Source organism: Podarcis tiliguerta (assembly GCF_965153285.1).
Source record: "Podarcis tiliguerta genome assembly, chromosome: 7".
Taxonomy (NCBI): Eukaryota; Metazoa; Chordata; class Lepidosauria; order Squamata; family Lacertidae; genus Podarcis; species Podarcis tiliguerta.
In genome coordinates this window covers 86,162,161-86,184,642 of record NC_139540.1, presented here as the reverse complement: position 1 = coordinate 86,184,642, position 22,482 = coordinate 86,162,161, and the positions used below count along the sequence as shown (strand labels likewise).

The window sequence follows — 22,482 nt, the reverse complement described above, 5'->3', positions numbered from 1 at the left end:
CCTGCAATTAAACTTGAAGGGCAACAGGTAGAAAAAGCTCCACCAAACTTCAGTATTTAGTGGTGTTTCAATCTCCTAGGTTTGCTGTTGTTACGTTCCTCTTTCACCCACTGAATTTGGGCTCTGATGATTTAATAGTAGCTTTAAAGATTATGGCATCTCCACTCTCATCTGTGTCCCAACTTCAAATGTGGTTGAGAAGAAGGTTCACTTTCCACAAGACCTGGCTTGCTTTGTATGGACCACAGATCATAATTTAAAACAAATTCTGGTCTGTTTTTAAACAATCCACCTTCAAAGTATGGGTTATGAAGCTTAAAAACTCTTCATTTTAACCAGAATCTTTGATTTGCAGGTATTGACAAGCCAGGTTTTGTGGAAAGTCCAACTAAACTCTGCTGAATTCCTCCTGGTTGCTGTATAGGAGTTGTTGAGAGAGAGAGAGCCATGTGCTTGTGGCTGTGTCTTCCTGCGCAAGAACATAGTGCTAAAACATGGTTTACTATTACATGCAGCCCCTTTTTATTGCTCTCTAGTACTTTTTCCATCTCTACAGTGTAGAGAAGTGTGGTGCAGTGGTTAAAGTGCCATCGTAGGACCTGGGAGACCAGGATGCAAATCTCTACTTGGCCACGAAGCTGACTGGGCGCCCTTGGGCCAGCCACTTCCTCTCAGCCTAGCCTACCTCGCAGGGTGGTTGTGGGGATTAAATGAGGAGAGGAAGAACCACACACACCACCTTAGAGAAAAAGGTGGGATATAAACGCAACAATCAAATAAACACACCAGAAGTGGGTCCTCATCCACTTTCAAGCAAGAGTAATAGAGAAAAATGCCCCAAGGTTTTCTTCAAAGTTTCCATGGCATTCTACAGAGGCAGCCGACCTTGATGCAGTAGCAATCATCAGAGATGCTTGGCTGTGTACCTGGTTCTCCCTTAGGTCTTTGAAAAAAAAGACAACATGCTAATGCGGACTTGTGTTGATTTTGATTAAGCAACTCATGGTGGGGGCAGTCCTGCTACCCCACCCTCAGTGTCCCTGAATGTGCTGGCCTGCCCACACCAGCCCCCAGCTTCCAGCCCTGAGTGGGTCTGAAGGAGGCTTCTAAGTGCAGTTGAATCAAAGCACTTGGAAGCCTCCTTCCTGTTCTCAGTTTTCTGTTGTGGGGAAGATTCTAAGCACACCTGGAAGCCGCCTTCAGACATTTCCATTGAGAGCTCTACTTTAAAAGAAAGATGGAAGCTGCTGCTTCTGCTTCTTGGGGGAGAGAGAGCACATGTCTTGGGTGTGCGTTGGACAGTGATGCAGCTGCATGGTAAATACTTGCGCTGTCTCCACCACCCCAGCTGGAGAGTGCCCAAAGAGAGATGTCTTTTCTGTGGCTCAGTTAAGCTTTAGTTAAAAGCACCCCCTGTTTCAGCTGTAGTATTTATTTTTCAGTTTCACATCCTTAATTTTGATGAGCACCAGAGTTGACTTGATGTTTTTAAAAAATGATTTTGACGTCCCCCCCCCCCCCCCCGATAAACACAATTATGATACAGCTGAGATGAACAACAACCCTAATAAGCATTGGTGTGTCAAATCATTTACATATTCATATGACTCTGTCCTGAGGTTTATACACCTTACACAGGCTGACCAGTAATACAGCCTTGTGGGTATATATCATTTCAAAGGAGCCCATGGTGTTGTGGTGACACAGCCACAGGCACTCCTTTGCCACTGCAGAGAGAGAAGGGCATTTGTATGACCACAAGTTTGCCATTGATTTTGGGGTCTTTGTGGTGGGTCCAGTTGAATGAACTTTTTGGTTTTTTAGTGGAAAGTGCCTGTCTTTGTGTTTTGCAGGATATCTTAATGTGCTGTCAAATAACCGGTGGCGTGAGCGCTGGTGCAGAGTGAAAGATAATAAGCTCATTTTCCACAAAGACAGAACAGATCTAAAGACCCATATTGTCTCTATTCCTCTCCGTGGCTGTGAAGTTATTCCAGGACTGGACTCCAAACACCCCTTGACATTCCGCCTGCTTCGAAATGCACAAGAGGTCGCCGTATTAGAGGTTAAGTTGTTTAGTGTGCTTATCCTTTGCCAATAGTGACATAAGCAAAATCCCATTCTCTGACCAAACAATGTATGCCATACCTAGGAAAGTCTCCAATTATATGTTGGAAGCAGGATTTCCTTTGTTCCCACTCTTGTCCCACACTTTTCACGGTTGGATCAATTTACAGCTTTCGAAACTTCTTTATTATAGTGCTTCCATTATTTAAAGTGTCTAATAATTGCTTCTATTTGGGGGGAAATTGATCTCTCTTCCAAATCTTATCTGTAGGGCACATCAGTCTCAAGATTACCCTAATTTGCAAGGCAGTGAACTATACTATTGAACTATAATATCAGGCCAGAAAGTGGCTTAGATGGATTCTCTCTTCAGTTCTTAGTTTCCACTTCTCACTAAGTCCCTGAGGAGAAGATAATCGGAAAACAAAATAATATTTACATTTGAATGTAGTGCTTCTCTCATTAACCTCTCTGTATGATTGTATAATGGCAATACTGCCATCATTGCCTATGCTATACTATAACATAGAATCATAGACTTGTAGAGTTAAACCCAAGGGTCATCGAGTCCAACCCCCTGCAATGCAGGAATATGCAGGTGGCCTGTGTGGGAATCTAACCTGCGACCTTGGCATTATCAACACCATGCTCTAACCCAGTGTTTCCCAGCCTTTTTCAGACCACAGCCCCCTTACGACCTTGGTTCCTTCCTGTGCCCCTCCCCAGACATAGCCAAGGGGGGGTGGGGCAGCTGCCCCCCAAAATAAGTAAAAATCAATACAAATAGGATATTCTCCCACCCTAACGAAAGTCTGCCCCCCCCAGCAAAAATACTGGCTACGCCCATCCCCCCCACCCTACAGGTAGAAAGGTAGCTATTTAAATGTTTTGTTTGTAAATAGAACATGTTTTATTTTTGCAATTTTTATACAAAATATAATTGCATAAAATGATAGGAACATAATGAAATATTGTTGAAGCAGAAAAAACATAAAATCATGGAGCTGGAAGAGACCCCAAGGGTTCTTTCTAGTGACCCCCCCTTGCAATGAAACTCAGCTAAAGCACCCAAGACAGATGGCCATCCAACCTCCGCTTAAAAACCCCCAAGGAAGGAGAGTCCAGAACCTCCCGAGGGAGATCCATCTCCCATGTATTATAAAAAGTAAGCAACACTTATTTGACCCAAGTTAATTGACACAGAGAGGGAAACCTACAGATACAGTCCAAAAGGCGCACAGGGGGTTCTGTATATATCGGAGAATTTAAAAAGCAAGTGGTCCTCAATGACCTGGTGCAAAAAGATATTGTTATGCGGAGGAGCCCTGGCCACCTAGATAAAACTCACACACCCTTACCTGGGAGTAAGGTGCACTGAACTCAGTCCTGCTTTCTTCTGAGTAGACACTTTGGGGTGGATTTAACCCCCCACCTTGCAGAGCCAGACTGACTCTGCCGATGGGCCCTGCACCCCTTGACAACATCCAGTGGCCCTGATCCACTAGGCACTGGGGTGGATTGCACCCTGCGCCTTGTGGAGTCAGGCCTATGATGCCACAGGTCCAGCCCTTCCGGCAGCAACAAGCAGCTCAGTCTCTCCCACCCCTGCCCATTGCCACCCCACCACCGCACTTACCTGACCTGGGGGTCTGGATCGCGGACTCTGCTGGGCAAAATGGGAGCCTGAGCAATCACCCTCTCCTGCTAGAAACAAATCAGGACTGCTCCTGGAAAATGTAGTTGACAGAAAAGAGCCAAGCGGATAATAATTTAATAATAATTAGCCAATCAGGATTAGAAAAATAAAAATCACTTCTCTTCTCACTTCCCTCTGTGGCCCCCTAGCCTCATGTTGTGCGTGCCCCCCCCCGCCAATTTACATGATTTTCACCTTGCCCCCCATGGAGCAGCCCCAGGGGGCCATATGGCCCCCAATTGGGAAACACAGTTCTAACCAATAGAGCTAACTGGGGGGGGGGGTGCCATTCATCCGATGTGAGGGAGGTGGCAACTGGAGAGAGGCCTCTCTTTTGGGGTGTCCCACTTACGAAATGCTCTTCTCTACAGAGGTGCCTCTGTTGCCAATTACACTTTCTTTAGGCTTTTAATTTTGTGTAATTGTATTAATTGCTGCTTTGATCCTGCTTACTTGTTGTTTTTGTACATTCTTCTTCTTGTTTTTAGCTTGATTTTGGTGAGCTGTCCTGAAAATGTTTTTCTGTTGAAGAGTGAGGCATGAGTTCACTCGAATGCATTGTTTTTGGTAAAGAAAGAAAAGTGCACTTGAATGAAAAACGATGCCTTTCAAGTGACCAGAGTGCATGTTTGCCTGAAATTTCCCCATCTTTGTGTAGGCTTCATCTTCAGAAGACATGGGCAGGTGGATTGGCATTTTGCTGGCTGAAAGTGGCTCCTCTGCAGATCCTGGCACTCTGCACTATGACTACATAGATGTGGATGTGACGGCAAGTGTCATTCAAGCCGCAAAACAGACCTTCTGGTAGGAGGAGCTAAACCAGTTAAGAACATTTTCAGGAACTCTAGGTTCTTCATTGTTTTGACTCTATGCTCAAAAAGATGTAAGGAGCAATCCTATAGGAAGATCCTCCTGGATGCGTGGGTTAGGCTTCGGTGGATCTCCGGCTGGCCTTAAGGAGTTCCTCGCGGAACTGGGCTGTGTCGGCTTAACTCCCTCATCCTCTGCTCAGCCAGAGATGCACCTCTGTATTTCCTCCATCCCAGATGGCTAAAATAAGCTGATGTAAACCCTTAAAAAGGGGTGTGGGGGCAGGAGCAGAGAGGAAGGCTCCTTAGCCCCCTCCCCAGTCATGTAACCTGGCAACCAACTGGCAAAAAGAATGGTTAAAGGCTTGTTTTCCCTCTGCTAGGAACAGGCTGCGCAGCCAGCCATAGTCTGGCTTAATTTAGACCAGTGGTACCAGATTTGTCTGTGATAGCTTGAAGTTGTGAGTAGAAGCTGAAGTTATCCATTTCTAATCTATCAAACAACTTAAGCTACAGTCCGAAACATAGACTCATAGAATCATAGAGTTGGAAGAGACAACAAGGGCCATCGAGTCCAACCCCCTGCCAAGCAGGAAACACCATCAGAGCACTCCTGACATATGGTTGTCAAGCCTCTGCTTAAATTCAATTGAAGCCAGTGAGATTTACTTCTGAATGAAGTATCAGAGCATTGTGAAGTTATTGTTAAACACTCGTGTTCACTCAAAATGCTTCACAAAAAACCTGCTGTGAATTAGGGCAGCAGCCCAATCAAAGAAATTCTAATTGATTAATAATGTTGAATAACCAGTAAATTTGCATAAGGTTAAAAGCAGTATTTCTGAAGCAAGAAGCAAAGGAGGAGGTTTTTTTTTCCAGATGGTGCTTGCCAACTGCAGTTTTATAAGCACTGTTAATAAATGTATGTGTATTATTTTTAAAATATTCTGCATGATTCTTTAACATCGTTTAAAGTAAATTAAAAGTGTTGAAATAGATTAATCTAATCAATTAATTACATGTTGAAGACCTGCTGTCAACTCAAACCCCCTTTAAATATCAAATGAAGTACTTCTTCCCTGTTGGCTAACAGACCTATAATGATAGATGATAGCAGCCCCCATGGCAGTTTTCAAGTGCTATCAGTATTACCATGTGGAGGACCAACCTACAAAACTAGAGAAAGCTTTGGAAATCTTGAACCACTGCCAGATACTTGAAGGAGAAAACCCATGGTTTGGGGAGGAAGGGCCCACCCTGCCTTTCTCTTAGGACCAAGTTTTTATTAGTAATTCATAATTGGCATTTTTCTAATGATGTCTCAAGTTACTAAATTAATCAAAGCAACTTGCATATGCAGTATATCCATTTGGCCCCAGACTTGCCCAAAACAGCATTGGGATGCAGCAATCATCATCTGGCTACAGACAGGCCCTAGGGAAAGAGCCACCTTTGTATAATCAAGAGCATGTTTATAATGATTCTTTTCTAGTGAGGTGAAGTCCATCTCTTCCCATTATTTGTTGTTTTGGAGCTACAAGTTGTGATGAAAAAAGCAGAAGCCATTTGCTGACACCACTTGCAGCAACATGCTTCCTACCACTAGGAAGATTTAAGAGTATCATTTCATTTCTTAAAACTTCAGCCTTGTTCCTAAAATCTTGTAGTCATCTTTGGCCCTTTCCTTCAGAATCCTTCTTTCCAGTGCTATATACATAGCTGTATTTCCTTAAAATCAATTAATGTCTACAGGAACTGCTCTCCCACCGCCACCCACACAATGCATTGCTAAATGATAGATTCCTGGCTTACACTTCAGCCTGTGATACCATACTGGGTGTGTTTGTAATGAAAAACCCTTCAGTAGGCAGGGAGAAATGCAAGGAAGAATTTGAAGGGTGAATCATGTTCATTCCCTGTGTGTGCTTTCAGCATAAACTCTGTTCTGTTTTTGCTTTTGTTTTAGTTTTATGAACAGACGGGTTCTGTCTACTAATCCTTATCGAGGAAATGCTGCCAATGGCTATGCGTGTCCCAGCGGGATGGCACTTCATTATGACGATGTTCCTTGCATAAATGGATCAGTAAGAATTGATTTTTGTGTAGGTCAAATCATTTACGTGTGTTGAGCCCCCAAAGTCGCTTGTCAGAGTTTCACTGGGCATGAAACTCTGGGCATGCTATGTCTCAAGTACAGATTCTTTGAAAGTAGGGCATATAGTTTTAATACTACATGCCCATGTAAATCAGCATAAATATATACAGTTCAATAGTCCTCTATTAGCCAAAGCATTAATGCAACTCCCAGAGAAAAGTTTAAAGTTAAGATTTGATCAGATCTGAACCTCACAAACTAAGAATGAAATGAGAATGATGCTGCTGGTTCTGTCTCCTTCACCCGCTTTCTCTTCTCCTGGCTGCAAAGGAGACTTCTTGACTTGTTAAACCATTTCCCCATTATATCCAAACTAGAAAACTGTGCTTTAAGCTCTGTGTTCAAACCAGGATGAGAGTCTGGTTTCTAAGAAGCTCTTAAACTGCTTTGGACATCATGGGAACTGGTTTGAGGTCATCTCTACCAAAACAAACTGGTCTCTTAAGCAGCTTCTCTACATATGAACCAGGCCACATCCTAGTATGGTATAGCCCAGGGGTCTGCAACCCGCGGCTCCGGAGCCGCATGTGGCTCTTTTACACCTTTGCCGCAGCTCCGGGGCGGATACTAGCAAGGGGAGGAGGCGCATTGTGCGCCCCGACACTCCCCATTGTGGCGGGCGCTGTACTGGCTGTGACGTCGCATGGGGGCGGTGCATGCGTTAGTCACGCACCGTCCCGACGTCACCTTCCCGCCCGCTGTCAGATCGCAGCTCCAGAGATATATTTATTTTAAATGTCGCAATGGTTTTGTGGCTCCCAGGTTTTTTTCCTTCGGAAACGGGTCCAAGTGGCTCTTTTTGTCTTAAAGGTTGCAGACCCCTGGTATAGCCAGATGCTTGCTATCTCATTTTCCTTGCAGTTTTGACCCACCAGCCAACTTCTGTATCATTATTATGTCATTGGCACTTGTGTTGTAGGTTCAGTAAGGACAGATAGCATAAATGCTGCAACTGGAATCACAGGGCTGGATTGAACTAAATAGTTGTGGTGGCAGGAGCAAGCGCAAGGAGTCCCATTAGCACAGCAGAACGTTTTCTCTCCCCACCCCCCTGCCAAATTGGCTCTGGGGGGTCAGGAGAATCCCCCAGAACAGTTCACAGGGGAGAAGAGGGGAGATCATTCCACCTGGCAAGCAAAAATACTTGTGCTGACTGAACAATCCTAACAGCATGATGCTGAATTCCTCCCATATTATGGCCGTGTGGGGAATAGACCCAAGATGGCAGCCCCATGATATCCCTTTCAGTAGAGCCTTGATGAACCTTACTACAGCCTCCAAAAGTAACTCAAGAGCTGAGAGAATTATGGTAATTAAAATTAGAGCAGATCCTTATGGAGGCGATGCATGCTGAGAAGGAGATCTCAGAGATAACTCTCTAATGGTTTCATGTTTTCCCCCCAATGCATGATGTTTGTGTTAATTTACTAAGTATGTGTGTTTCAGTGGGAACCGGAAGATGGCTTTCCTGCTTCTCGTGGCAGAAACATGAGAGAAGATGGGCTTTATGATAATATGGGCCTGTACGATAACTTGCCGTCTCCGAAAATCTTTGCACGCTACCCACCAGCAGACCGAAAAACCAATAGGTTATCTACTGACAAACTGTCCTCTAACCACTATAAATATCCTGTCTCATCCAATCTGTCTTCTGCTCAATCTGTCACTAATACCTCTGCTGTGGGGAGGGGATCTGTGTCACAGGTACTGCGCTGCTTATTTCTCTTAATCTTTCTTTTGTGTGTCTCTGAGATAATGCACTGGCACCAAACGCTTGAAATTTAACCAAGGCGGCATGCTGCATTGCCAATTGTGTTGTTAATAGTCACATAAAAATGCGTAATATTTTTTGGAGGGTGGAGGAATCAGTGAAATAAAACACAAGCCCATCAACCCATGCTTTGCTCCCAGGGGATTCTCTTCGTTGGGTTAGTCTAGGTCAGAGCTACCAGACCACTGACCCTCCAGATGTCCTTGTTCTACAAGTCCCACTAACCACGCTGGCATGGGGTGATGGGAATTTGGAACCTAACAAGATCTGAAGGGCCACAGGTTGTTCACGCCTGGGCTAGATTTTAAAAGTAGAGCATGCACATGCACACACACATTCACACACAGGTGTTGGCAGTACTGTACTGACAGTTAAGAGTGCAGAAACCACATGTAATTCATACTGTCTGAGCCTTTCCACTCTGTTGTATAGGAGGCATCCTTCAGTTCCACAAGAAAACATCCACTAATCTTGAATACAAAAGTTACATTTTGAATCTGTATGTGTGCTCAATTCTATGCCCCATTCTCTTTTCAAATTCTTTCTGGGGTGTTATTCTTTCAGAAGCTCAAAACAGTCTGTGCATGGTGGGCATTTTCAGATTAAAAAATGAGCTGGTGAAAACCTTCACAAGCAGTTGGGCAGGATGTTGTTGTTGGCAAGGTAGCAACAACCTAGTGGCAAGGTCACCACTTTATCTTGGAATATATTTGAACTGTGGAGCATCTTTTTTTTTTCAAATGCTTTGGTAGCTTATCAATTAAGCTGCTCATCTGAATCCACCCCAAGGTGTTTCCTGAGCTATTTCAATTGCCTTTGTTTTTGACCCCTGGGTATAGGGCGGTATATAAATTCAAATAATAATAATAATAATAATAATAATAATAATAATAATAATAATAATGCTCATTGCAAACAGCTGAAAGCCTGTAAATTTTGATAGTAAACCTGATTTGCAATAGGGGTTGAATAATTTTGATTGCAACTGTACACGTTCCCCAAGTTTGAAATTGTTGTATGTAAAACACCTTTGAGGTAGAAAAGTCAAAATCTGGCAGTATAGTTACCGTATTTTTCGCCCTATAGGACGCACTTTTTGCCCTCCAAAAATGAAGGGGAAATGTGTGTGCATCCTATGGGGCGAATGCAGGCTTTCGCTGAAGCCTGGAGAGCGAGAGGGGTCTGTGTGCACCGACTCCTCTTGCTCTCCAGGCTTCAGGAGAGCCACACCGCCAGCCCCACAAGCTCGGGGGACAGAGGGGAGGCGGAACGCTGCCATCCCGCTGTCTTCCGACGTCGTTTGGAGGCTGGCAGCGGGGAGAAGCCTGCTTCTCCCTGCTGCCAGCTCCGCAAGCTGGGGGGACAGCGGGGAGGCGCAGCACGCCCAGGCTTAGCTTCAGCCGTGGGAGCCCAGCGCTGGGCTCCCACGGCTTGCGGAGAGCTGCATGTTCTGGGGGCTGGGGTCGGGGGAAGCTCAGGAATAATTCCCCCCCTTTATCCCCCCCCCAAAAAAATTAGGTGCGTCCTATAGGGCGAAAAATACAGTACTTTTGAAGTCAGTGTTGAAATTCTGCTTTTTGTATGCGAATTTGAAATTGACTTCCTTTTTTTTGGGGGGGGGGAGTTTCACACTGACCTGATTCATGCTTTACTTCAAACCATAGCAAAAGGGGGCAAGCAATTTTGCTCAAGCGTACCCCCACCAAACTTCCCTCCCTTGACTTCTTTCTCCAATGTCCTGGGGAGTAAACCAGCACTCATTGTTTGTTTCTCTTCCAACAGACCATGATGGTAAGCCAAAGGTTGTTTCTGGCTTACCTTGGTAATTTGTTAGGCGAGAAGTGAACCACAAATGCTGCTTTATACAAAACAGTAAGCCAGCACTTGTGGTTTGCTTCCTTCCCAGGTTCCTGAAGAGAGGGACAAAATGTGGTCTTTTGAGCAGCATGCACTGCGATTAATTAGCAACATAGATCCTTGCAAAACCATGTGGCACATTCTGAATGGTTCCTCAAAATTTTGAATAGTCACCTGTAGCCTGTGACTTAAGAAATGTGCAGTCTCACTCTTGTGTTGTGTTCTGCTCAGTAAGAAACTGCAGGAGCTTTTTGTTTTATCTTTGCGGCTTTAGAAGAAGCATCCTTCACAGCTGACCTAGTTTTTTAAACTTGTAACCTGCTTTCAATTGGGCAGCTTGGGACAGTTTTGAAGCTTTGTTCTAGGAAAAGTATAAACCCTGTCATTGAATAATTACTGCTAAATATATATTTAATTACTAAACACATATTTTTTCTATCAGTTTAAAGGAAAGAAGGCTTCTGCTGCTACAAATGGAATAATGGGGAAAGGAAGAACATTAAACAACCCACAAAAGAAATCAGAATCTGCTTCAAATGTAAAACGCAGCAATTCTAGTGAGTGTTTCCTATTTAAGGAAAGAAAAATCCACTTTTTCAGTCAGTTAAAATATTTTTAATGAGTTAACTGATTAATCAGCTACATAGAATTGTAGAATCTTAAGAGTTGGAAGGGACCCCAAGGGTCATCTAGTCCCACCCCCTGCAATGCAGGAATCTCAGCTAAAGCATCCATGGCAGATGGCCATCCAACCTCTGCTTAAAAACCTCCAAGGCAGGAGAGTCCACCACCTCTCGTGGGAGTCTGTTTCACTGCTGAACAGCTCTTACCATCAGGAAGTTATTCCTGATGTTTAGTTGGAATCTCCTGTCTTGCAACTTGAAGCCATTGGTTCGCATCCTACCCTCCAGAGCAGAAGAAAACAAGCATGCTCCCTCTTCCATGTGACAGCCCTTAAGATATTTGAAGATGGCTATCATATCTCCTCTCAGTCTCCTCTTTTCCAGGCTAAACATACCCAACTCCTTCAAGTGCTCCTTCATAAAACTTACTTTCCAGACCCTGGATCATCTTGGTTGCCCTCCTCTGCACACGTTCCAGCTTGTCAACATCCAGCTTAAATTGTGGTGCTCAGAATTGGACACAGTATTCCACAGTATTCCAAGGCAGAATAGAGGGGTTCTGTTACTTCCCTTGATCTGGACACTAGACTTCTCTTGATGCAGCCTAGAACAGCATTCACTTTTTTTGCTGCTGCATCACACTGTTGGCTCATGTTAAGCTTGTGGTCTACCAAGACCCCTAGATCCTTTTCACATGTACTGCTAGTAAACCAGATGTCCCCCTAGCCTATATTTATGCATCTGCCTAAGTGCAGAACCTTACATTTGTCCCTATTGAAATTAATTTTGTTAGCTTGTGCCCAGTTCTCCAATCTGAAAGGGTCATGTTGAATTCTGATTCTGTCTTCTGCAGTATTAGCTATCCCTCCCAGTTTGGTGTCATCTGCAAATTTGATGAGCATCCCCTCAATTCTTTCATCCAAGTTGTTTATGAAGACGTTGAAGAACAATGGGCCCAGGACAGAACCCTGTGCCCCCCCCCACTTGTCACTTTTTTCCAGGATGATGAGGAACCATTAATGAGTACTCTTTGGGTTTGGTCTGTCGACCAGCTACAAATCCATCTAACAGCTGCCTTGTTCAACCCACATTTTACCAGTTTCATTGCGAGAATATCAGGGGGGACTTTGTCACAAGCCTTACTGAAATCATGATACGCTATGTCCACAGCATTTCCCTAATCCACCAAGTTTGTAATTTGATCAAAAAAAGAAATCAGATTGGTCTGGCATGACTTATTTTGAGAATCCCGTGCTGGGTCTTAGTAATCACAGCTTTCTTTTCTAAATGCTCACAGACCGACTCTTGAATTTTCTGTTCAAGGACCCTCCCTGATATTGATGTTAAGCTCACCAGTTGATAGTTACCTGAGTCTTCCTTTTTCCCCTTTTTGAAGACGGGGACAACATTACCCTGCTGCCAGTCTGTACGGACCTCATCTGTTTTCCAAGAATTCTCAAATACAAAGGCTCTGAAATTACATCCGCAAGCTCATCAGGCCCTGGAGATCTGAATTCATTTAAAGTAGTTAGGTGTTCCCTTCTCCCTTCCTATCTTGGGCTGCAGCTCCTTCTTTACATCATTTATTCTGTTATCACAATGTTGAGCATCACTTTCCTTTTGGTGAAGACAGAGGCAAAGTAGGTGTTGAGTAGTTCTTCTTCCCCACACATACGACCTACCACTTGCTTGTTTTTCCTCTTACTTCGGACAAAGCCAAAGAACCTTTTTTTATCTTTTTTACCCTCTCTTGGGAGCCCAAGCTCATTCTGAGCTTTAGCCAGCCTGACTTTCCCGCTGCAACTGTTTGCTACTCCTCCTTTGTGATTTCCTTTCTTCCATTTCTTATACATGCCCTTCTTAACTCTCAGGTCATCTGAAAGTTACAGTCCTACCAGTTAGCATTTGGTAATGAATTTGGTGATTTCCAATTACTAGTTAATCACTGAACAACTAGGGAACTTAATTAAACTCTCATCTTCTTTTCTCAGTCTTCCTGTTAATTACTTAAGAATTTTGGATGGCATGTTTGCCTCAGCCTTCCTGACTGCTCTTTCTTTGGTCCAGGTATTTAAACCCACGTGGGTTTGATTCCTGGTGTGTTTTACAAACCACACAAGTGACAGACATCCCAAGGCTGCAGGTGTCATGTGTGGTTCATAAACATGCCGGGAAGCTAAAACAAATGTGCCGAAAGGTTTACACCCCTGGACCACAGTTGGCGTGGTTACAGCAACCACACTGGGAAAGAGATGTGACAAGCAGAGATCTTGGAATACGGTTCAGAGTTTTGGTGGCTACATTTGAGAAAGGATTTGTATGCCTCGGAAAACAGCCACATCTGCTGGATGGCTGTTAGAATGTCTGTGTTGGGACTTAGCTTTTTGATTAATAAGAACCTGGGGAGCTGCCTTATGCTGAGTCAAGACCCTTCATCCATTTAGCTCAGTGTTGTCCATGTGGCCGTGGCTCTCGAGGGCAGTGTTTCCCGAACTTGGGCCTTCAGCTGTTGTTGGACTGCAACCCTTGCCATCCCTACCCAGCAGAAGCGGTTGTCAGGATTGATGGGCGTTGTAGTTCAACAGCAGCTGAAGACCCCAAGTTTGAGAAACCCAGCATAACCTGGAGGTGCCAGGGAGTGACCCTTAGCTCTCCCACATGCAAAGCCAAGGCCCCCATATAAGAAGGTAAGATTAATAGCATTCCTGCTCTCAGATGTCTAATAGTTCACCTTTATGTGTAGATGCTGAACAGTACAAATATGGAAAGAACCGTGTTGAAGCAGATGCAAAGAGGTTACAGACCAAAGAGGAGGAGCTGTTGAGGAGAAGAGAAACTCTGAGGAATCGCCTGGCTCAGCTTCGAAAGGAAAGGAAAGACCTTAGAGCAGCCCTGGAAGCGAATGCTGGTATGCTGGGTGTTTGATCTTCTTAGACCATTGTATGACCAGAATCTCAGGAAAGATACTTCCAGTAGCAGGAGAAGGTATATGACTAGTTAGTTAGTTAGTCTGTTCCCACAACAGAATGCCCCAAAGCAATATGCGGAAATAAAATAGGATAAAAATGCATAAAACACATTAAACAAAATCAGAAATATTATCATTGGTTCTTCCTATTACTACTACTAAATAATCATTAAAGGAGTCATAGGGGTAATGGCACCAGGACAGAGATGTAAACTCAACTAGATATTACAAAGGAGGAAGAAACCAAGATGGTATCTGGTCAAATTGCAGTAAGTCTTATGCCTCCGTCTTGAAGTTGCTTGCAGAGTTGTGGCCTCATTGAGTAACTAGGAATGTACAAATCTCCCCCTGCCTCAGATATCACTTACCTTGCCTCTGAATTTCAGGCAGGAAAACACTAATTATCCTTGAAGATAAACTAAAGAAGTTGGAAGAGGAGTGTAAGTTGAAAGAGTCTGAACGTGTTACTCTGGAACTAGAGCTGACAGAGGTGAAAGAGAACCTGAAGAAAGCTTTGGCTGGTGGCATCACGTTGGGACTGGCGATTGAGCCTAAATCAGGAACCTCAACTGCACAGGTACTTCCATTAAAGCAGTGGTTCCCAGTTGGGGATCCGGGGACCCCTGGGGGTCAGTGGAACACACCCAGGATCTCCGGGGACCCATCCCTTGCCTCCTCCAAGCGATTTCTTTGTCATTTTTGCATGGTAATATCACAAATTTTATGGTCTGTTCTAGCACTGTGCAGTTTTTCAATGTATTGGCCCAAACCGGTTTTGAAATCACATCGCAATAACGGTTTTGACCCGGCAATACGCAGCAATATATCACTCCTCGTGTGAGAGAGAGCAGAGCAGTCAATTTCAGGGTGTCGTCAATATCCCATGATGATCTCAGCCGATAACGCTGCTGATCTGAGCTGCCTTCCCTCCTGCTGACGGAGAACAGGGCAACTGATCGCCCTCACTTCAAGGCACTGTGGCACTGCCTTCCCCTGGCACTGAGGCAGAGCGGCTTTTCTCAGTCAGCAGGGCATCTTCGCTGGCTGCCCCGCTGATCGTGACTTGATGCACCCCCCATCCCCATCTCCTCCCACTCAAACCATGCAGTGGAAGTGACTCCCCTTCCTCACCTCCCCCCCCCCCCCACCATCCAATCTCCATGGCTGCTCCTTCCCTCATCCCCACGCCTGATCTCCAGTTTCAAACGTCATTATATATTGGAATATTGTGATGTTTAGCTGCTGATGTATCACGATGTTGAAAACCGGATATCGCTTATCCCTAGTCTTGTTTTTTAGCATTCCTAAAATTGTTTGCTTATTAGGGGCTAGCCAACATTTTGTTCAAAAAATGGCTTTGTGGTATCAGAAAATTTGAAAGTGGGGGGTCAGTGCTTGACTTTTGAAAAATAGGGGACCCTCAGTAATTAGCTAATTGGGAACCACTGCATTAAAGTACTGATCTTGTTACCAGATAAAGGCAATTAGTAAACCATCTCAGATCAGATCAGTCACACTCTGTAGTCCCATCTATACATTTTGGAAAGTCGTTTGCTCATGGTCCACCTGCACACCTCTTAAGCTATTGCATCCTAAATTTGCACGATGGTTCCTGAGACCAAGGAGCAGGTTTTGATAGCTGTCATGATTTCAAATGGTTTTGTATTCTTACAGTCTCCAGTTCTAAAGCATCAGACTCTGGAGAATTCACCTATCTCCAGCTGTGATACAAGTGATACTGAATGTTCTGTGCCTGTGAACAGTGCTGTAGTCCTGAAAAGACACTCCTCCTCCAGCACCTCTCCCTGCAGAGGCCATGTGCTTCAGAAGGCAAAGGTGAGATGTGCCTCCGCCTCCGATGGTACTCTGCCAATATTTACAGGCTTGGCTTATTTGCTTTTTGCCCACACTAGAGGAGCCAGTTTTCTGTCTCACTTTGGTTCTGAAAGGGTTGCCACTGTTCAGAAAAGAAAAAGTTAATGGCTATCTTGTCTTACAAGGCTGTGATTGCTCTTTTAGTTCACACTGAAGGGAAGAATAGTTGAACATTTTCAGTGACTCTTCAGTTTCCTATAATACACTCCTTGTATTTTGCTTTAAGAGCTGAAACTTAGTTAAATTATTGTATTTCCCACGGCTTACAAGAATGAGGACTCATCCAGACTTGCTCTTGTCCTGCCGCTTTCCCCAAGCAGACCTGATCTTTGCTACTGAATTGGAGCAAATTTCAGTTTGGTTTTCTACAGATTGGTATCTGTTCCTATTTATTGCTACAGAGTGGGCTTTTCTGGTGAAAGCAGTGAGGCAAGGGCAAAACCACTCAGCCCTGTGCTTAGGAGGTGTGGGACAAGCAGAAATCCACACAAAGCCATGCTTTCTAGGCTTGGGCCAAGCAGAAGTGCTTGATGAACCTTAGTTTTTCAAATACTTTCAAATACTTGCTCATACATGCTTTGTTGTTCTCAGTATGATTGCATACATTTCCCTGTTTATCCTATTTTTCATTTTCTTGATGATATGAAAAAAGTACGTTCTAAATTTTATCTACCTGTGGTGTGACCTCACTATTTTAATGTTGATATACATGAGGTCAAATTACTCAACTGAAACAAAACTGAAAATTGGCTCTACTTTGGTTTTATACAATTGGGATTAGGATTCATTCCTGTCAAAAGGTCTGCATTTTTCTTACTGGACTCTTGTTTTTGGTATTACATAGAATTCACTTCCCAAGCCAGGGGTTTATGTTTTTTTAAAAAGGAATTTACACTGGCAAGGAAATAACTTAAAAAGGGCAGTTTTAACCATGCAAAAACTTCCATTAAACTTCCATTTAAAAAATCAAATTACATAATAAATATGATAAATGTATTTTCACTTTAAACATGATTTAAAGAAATTTAGCACTTAAAATTAGCAGCAATCATCTCTACCAACTCTTGTGCCACTAGCAAGTGGAACAGTCCCTTTCTCAGAGTTCTGTTTTTGCTTCCTCTGTATTCTTGCCACTGTTCACAGGAGGCAAACACACTTCCCCTCATTTTTAACAGCCTCAGATCATTTCAGTTGTAGGTTCCCCCCCAAAAAACGAACTTCACATCAAGACTTGTGCCAGGATAACAACCGACTCCCTCCTTTTTCATTGGTTTCCTGTTTTGTACTTCACTGCAGTCCAGTTTCCAGTATATCTTTTTTCTGATGCTGTGATTCACATTTTTGTTACAAAGAAATGCTTTGCCCAGTAGCTGGTGGTGGGTACAGGAGAGACTAGTTGGACATTATCTTAGTCGCAGAGATGATGCAGTCTTCTTAGGACACTTTTCTTGTTTTCTTGTGGGAGTTGCTGGTTTAAAAGCATGAGGATTTTGTCCCACATGCTGCCTCAGAGGGAAGGCCTTTTTCTATGGTTTTAACAGGGTGTGTAGTTTTCACTTCAGGGTGTTTTCAAGCAAGCAGATCTTCATGTGGAAGGCATGGCATGCTGTCATGTGAGAAATGGACGTCTTGGACCAAGCCTAGTATATCAGATAAAATCCATACACAGTTTTGATTTAAAAGGGGGGGGGGGATTTTGCTTACACCTTAGGCCGCACCCTTCCTTAAGGAGATGGGGTAGGCTTTAGCAGTCTCATTTGTGATCTGGTCCTATCCAGTCCAGTTACTTCCATTCTTCTGGCTGGAAGCCAAGCTTTGAAAGGTCTCGAGCCCCAGTCTCCTACCCCAGAGGTAGGAAGGGAACTGGGCTGGATTCCACCACTACAGTCCTGCTCTATCAAGTTCACACATACTCCCCCAACAGGACCTTAGTTGCAGTAACTTCTTGAAATTGTATAGCCACATTACCACAGTGGAAAGCCTTTGGGCCTTATTCCAGCAGTGAGCAGGGTCAGATATACAAAGAATCACAGGATGTTAAATAGTACAATTATTTTTTCAAGTCAGTAAGAATTTTAGGTTCTAGAATTTCTTTCTGGACTTGCCTGATTTCTTCCCTTCCAGTAAGCTGCAGATAATGGAATAGCAGCATCTCTCTCTTGTGTATTAACCTCCTGTTCTAGTTCATGTGAAGTAAATAAAGATTTGACAAAGATTACTTTCAACTTGCATAAATTGCAATTCGGCCCCTTTTCTGCCTAGGCTGTGGCAGCCTGGAATACAGTAAAGTCCACTGAACAACTCTTGCATTTTAGATGTACTTGAGTCAAGTATTACATGACTTTGATATAATGTCTCCCCCTCTAGGAATGGGAGATGAAAAATGGAACATAAAGAAGTAAGATCGTCACTGGTGCCCTGTTTGGTATGGCTCAAGATGGACTGAAGAAGATTTACCTGCACCATGGTGTAAAGGGTTTGTCAATCCTGTTCAGTTAGTGGTCAATATGGGTTTAACACAGCCAAGAGGAGGGCCATCTTGAATGTGTCATTTTTGTTACTGTGACACTTCTTCCGGAAATAACATAATATAAAAGGAACATTTTAAATGGTTACGTAGATGGATCAGGTTAAACTAGCAATTGTGTTGGTTGGAATTTGAGATTGGCATGTTTCGGTACTCATTTGAAATAGTTTTAGATAGCTTTAATCATTTGGTACAAAATCAGATGTTGGCTCTCTGTAGAAGTTGCTGGATAAATGTGGGGATTCTCAACTCATTCAGTTCTTACAAGGTTTTTAAAGTAGAAGACTAAAAAACTGTAGCCACTGTGGAAGTCGTGCACCTGCTGTTTTCCATGGTGATTAGAGACCAAGAAGGATAACACAACTGAAATATTACCTTGGTACTAGTGTAGAACTGCTCCTCCCTGCTGTACTAGAAAAGAGCTTCCATCGTTTTTAAATGTTATTTTTGAAGATGCTTTTATTTTCTTCAAATGTTTTAGATGGATTCCCCACTCCCACAAAAAGCCCATAGAAATGGATGCCCCTTCACACAAAGTAAACAGGATCAATAACTCTCTACTTCAAATTCCCCTCCAGAGTTAAAGTTGTTTTGAGGAGGATATATAGGAAGAAAATAAGGAACAGTCTAAAGAACAACTAATGTTTCATTGCATTCAGAAACATTCCAAGGAAAAAAAGATCTGATTTTTTAAAAATGTAACACCCCCCCCCTTTTAAAACAATGCCACTTTTCTCTCAATGCTAAAAGGTAAAATTCTTTCAACCTCCAATGAATGTTTAGAATAAACCAATTTTTAATTGTTATCCTTAAGCACCTCTTCTCTTCAGTGATCTCTGCTTAGAAGATGGTCTGTGTCCCTGCATTTTTTTAAAGAAAACAATTTAATGTTTATTTTTCTAAGTTTATATGACGTTTCTTTTTCCTGCTAAAAGCATGAGTTGTAAGCCAAGAAGTTTGCAGCTGAAAACCCACTTCAGCTGTGAACTTGCTAGGTGGCCGTGGGCAGACTGCAGTGTCTTTGCCTCACCACCCAATCTGCAATATGGGGATAGTAGTAATAATAATAATCATTAATGATAATGATACTGGCCTGTCCTGCAGGGTTGTTGCAAATAATGTATGTGAAATGCTTCAAGCGCTTGAAAAGTGGAATATAAATGATCATTTATTATTCTGCACTTCCCAAAGAAATGTCTCATAAGTGTAACAAAAATTTCCTCTGGAAATACTCCTTAGTATATCTGTTGCCTCAGTCCAGAGTTTTGTGTGATCTTAGGGAAACAGCTGCTGTGCAGATGGGCTGCTCCAAGGTCTTTCCCTCTCCAGGCATATTGTGCAAGGCAGCTGGGAGGCAGCGTCCACTGGCAGGTGCTTCTTGCTCCTTCTGTTTCTTTCCTGAGAACAGACCAAAGGGACCACAATAGGGAGGTTTACAGTGTGACCCTAACCATGTCGACTCAGAAGTAAGCCCTATTGAATTCAGTAGGCTTACTCCCAAGTAAGTGGGGTTAGGGTTGCAGCCTTAGTTAGAAGGGTGTGTCTGCTCCCTGAATTCTTTTTTGCAGGCGGTCCTTCCAGGGAGAGCATCTCTTTATCCCTTCTATGGAGCTGAGTTCAGGTCAAGCTACAAGATGGCCAGGACACTCTCCCCCCCTGCTGCAACGCTGGCTGAGCAGGCTGCTCTTCTGACCTACCTGCCACTTTGGGGTGCTCAGCTAAGAGCCAGAGCAGGAACAATCCCTCCCCAAAGGACAGGTTTTCCATCCTGCCCTCCCCTGCAACTCAAGGGGGCCAAGGCACCCCATCACCATGTCAAGTAGGAGACAAAGCTCAATTCAGAATGCAAGCAATTTTATGTATGTATGCATTTTATTTTAATAAGATAAGTAGGGAGGGGGGAACTACTCAAGAGAGGTGGCACCAATCCTCTTTTGAGTCTTCTACCCCAGCAGTATCCTTCCACATAAGATCAGGTAGGCCCACACGGGACTTTCCAGAAAGGGATGTCAGACCCAAAGTGAAAGTTTCAGCCACCACCCAGAAACTGAGGATAGGGAAGGTCAGGTCGTAGGCAAATGGCACCTTCTGGATGAGTGCTGTGTTACAGATAAATGTAACAGGACATTTGTTTTATTTACTGTGCTTTACAAATCCAATGAAGGCACCCCATGGGCCGTAGGATGCTGAGATCCCTCCTGGTTGGTGGAAAGAGAGAGCTTTGATCCTAAATGGGGATCTGATGTTGGAGTTCTCCGCTGTGCTGTCATGACAGCTTCAGTAGCCAAAGGATCCACAGCCTCCTGGCTCCCCTGATGTCCCCAAACCAGGGAGAAAATTACGTCAGCCCATCAGTTCACCCCATTTAATTTCCAATGGGAGGGAAATTGTGTTTAAAAATCAAGGCCAGAGGTGGGGGACGGGACACCCTTACGTTCACCCTCCCTGTTGGCAGGATCCCTCCAGAACATGGAAGAAGGTGGATAAACTGACTTTGTTTTCCCCACCTTGAGATGTGGTATATATTGCATAGTAGAAGCAGGAATTAAAGCAAACTCATACAATCCAGCAGAATGTGTAAAATTGTAATCAAGACCAGCTCACATTATATGCTGAAATGCTCAGATCTTCCTCTGGTGCTAAAATGACATCATAGTTGGAGATACAATCCACAAATGGGGTGCTATGAATTAAAATGTCATCCCCCCGCCCCTTGCTGGCCACCACCTACCTAACTTTAATTGGCAGGGGCTTACGGAGCAGGGCCTCAAGTTTGGACAGGCTGGTGTGGTGAAAGGCGGCTCTTTTACACAGTCCTGCCCTCCACCTGCATGATTTCCATCAGAGGAAGGTTTAAAATTCCCATGAAAACTCCCAACATGTTCCTCGTGCTCCTGTGTTCCTAATCTAATCATTCACACTGACCACACTGTGAAGCTTTGAGGCACTGTCTTTGTTCAGAATGATTAGAGCCAGATTTGAGTACAGGACCGTTTGTTTTGCTGCATGTATATTGAATCTGCCGCTGGTGTCAATGGGCACCACTGCGCATACAAAGAATTAGAGGGCTTTGCTTCCTGCATATGTGACTGGAAAGGCAACCTACTGCCATAGTCCATTGGTGCCCTACTGACCAGCTGGCTTGGATTGTCTGCCTGTGGAGGGGAAGCAAGCAAAATATCCCCAGAAAGCCCATGCTTTGCTTTCATATCGAGGAAGTGATGAGGGCAGCTCTGCACATGCAAAGGAATTTGTATAAGAACAGCGTCCACTAGTGTCCTGAATGGAGCAGCCCATGGACGGGGTTGAGTAAACCCTGTAGATGCATCACTTGTTGCAAATTGGTCGCATAATAAGCTTTTTGTTAATTTCTGAAGCATGTGGGGAGGATAAAATGCTCCCTGAAGGGGTTAATTGTGGCAAGCACTGCCCACCTCTCTCATTCCATGTTCCTTTTTCCTTTAGTTGTCTGGCCTGTATGGCGGTTTGGCAGGGCTTTACAGACTGTGGTGTGCAGAAAGGTCATCTATATCCCACAAAATGTCCCGTGCAAGGAAGTGTATACAAAAGTTATTTTATTTAGGCAAATTATTTTAAACTAATTTATTTGTATATTTCATTAAATGTTTAATTTATAGATGTACATATTTATGATATATCCTAGACCTTAGATCAGCACGTTTAATAAGGATCAGCAGCTTCTGTTGCTGTCCCGTTTAAACAGATCACAGAGCACAATAACTAGAATAAATTACCAGATATGTGCAATTTTATTTTTCCCTTGTGAAACTTACTTTGAGCAGAGTGTGTATTCTAAATTTCAGTTGCTGCATCTTTGTATTCCCCCCGGTTGGTAAATTTCACTAAACTCAGGCCCAAGACAGACGTGCATAGCTTGAGGAGGGAGCCTGCTCTGCCTTTGCAGCTTTTTAAGGACAGGTACATAAGTGAATGAATGAAATGAAGGAACATCAGGTACCTCCTGTTCCCAGTAAAAGCAGGCTCAATGAAGTTCTGGTTGGCTAACCCTTTTGACAAGCACAAAGTTACCTCCTCATCTGAATTAGCAGAATACTAATTGACTGGTTAGTGTGGCCATCAAAAAACAGGTGTCCCTTTTTTTTTTGGTTAAAA

General features: G+C 43.7%; 1 protein-coding gene and 1 long non-coding RNA gene across 8 annotated transcripts in view; one reads left to right on the top strand and one right to left on the bottom strand.

Moving 5' to 3' along the window:
- The window catches only part of AFAP1 (actin filament associated protein 1), a 51,763-nt gene extending 29,281 nt beyond the window's left edge, over positions 1 to 22,482 (top strand). For 2 of the 7 annotated variants that reach the window (XM_083448636.1, XM_083448634.1), the window contains exons 10-18: positions 1,854 to 2,065; positions 4,422 to 4,567; positions 6,539 to 6,656; positions 8,174 to 8,431; positions 10,798 to 10,912; positions 13,722 to 13,886; positions 14,333 to 14,523; positions 15,621 to 15,782; positions 18,189 to 22,482. In XM_083448636.1, coding sequence (XP_083304762.1) covers positions 1,854 to 2,065; positions 4,422 to 4,567; positions 6,539 to 6,656; positions 8,174 to 8,431; positions 10,798 to 10,912; positions 13,722 to 13,886; positions 14,333 to 14,523; positions 15,621 to 15,782; positions 18,189 to 18,215 — 1,394 coding nt within the window. In that variant the 3' untranslated portion in view covers positions 18,216 to 22,482. Of the gene's footprint in view, positions 1 to 1,853; positions 2,066 to 4,421; positions 4,568 to 6,538; positions 6,675 to 8,173; positions 8,432 to 10,797; positions 10,913 to 13,721; positions 13,887 to 14,332; positions 14,524 to 15,620; positions 15,783 to 18,188 lie in introns of all 7 variants that reach the window. The other 5 variants (XM_083448635.1, XM_083448633.1, XM_083448639.1 and 2 more) reach the window with 3 other exon arrangements.
- LOC310681261 lies at positions 2,073 to 4,413 on the bottom strand. The gene is made up of 3 exons (XR_014513178.1): positions 4,217 to 4,413; positions 3,704 to 3,794; positions 2,073 to 2,468 (listed from the first exon to the last, which is right to left on the bottom strand). It is a non-coding gene; the product is annotated as an uncharacterized lncRNA (long non-coding RNA).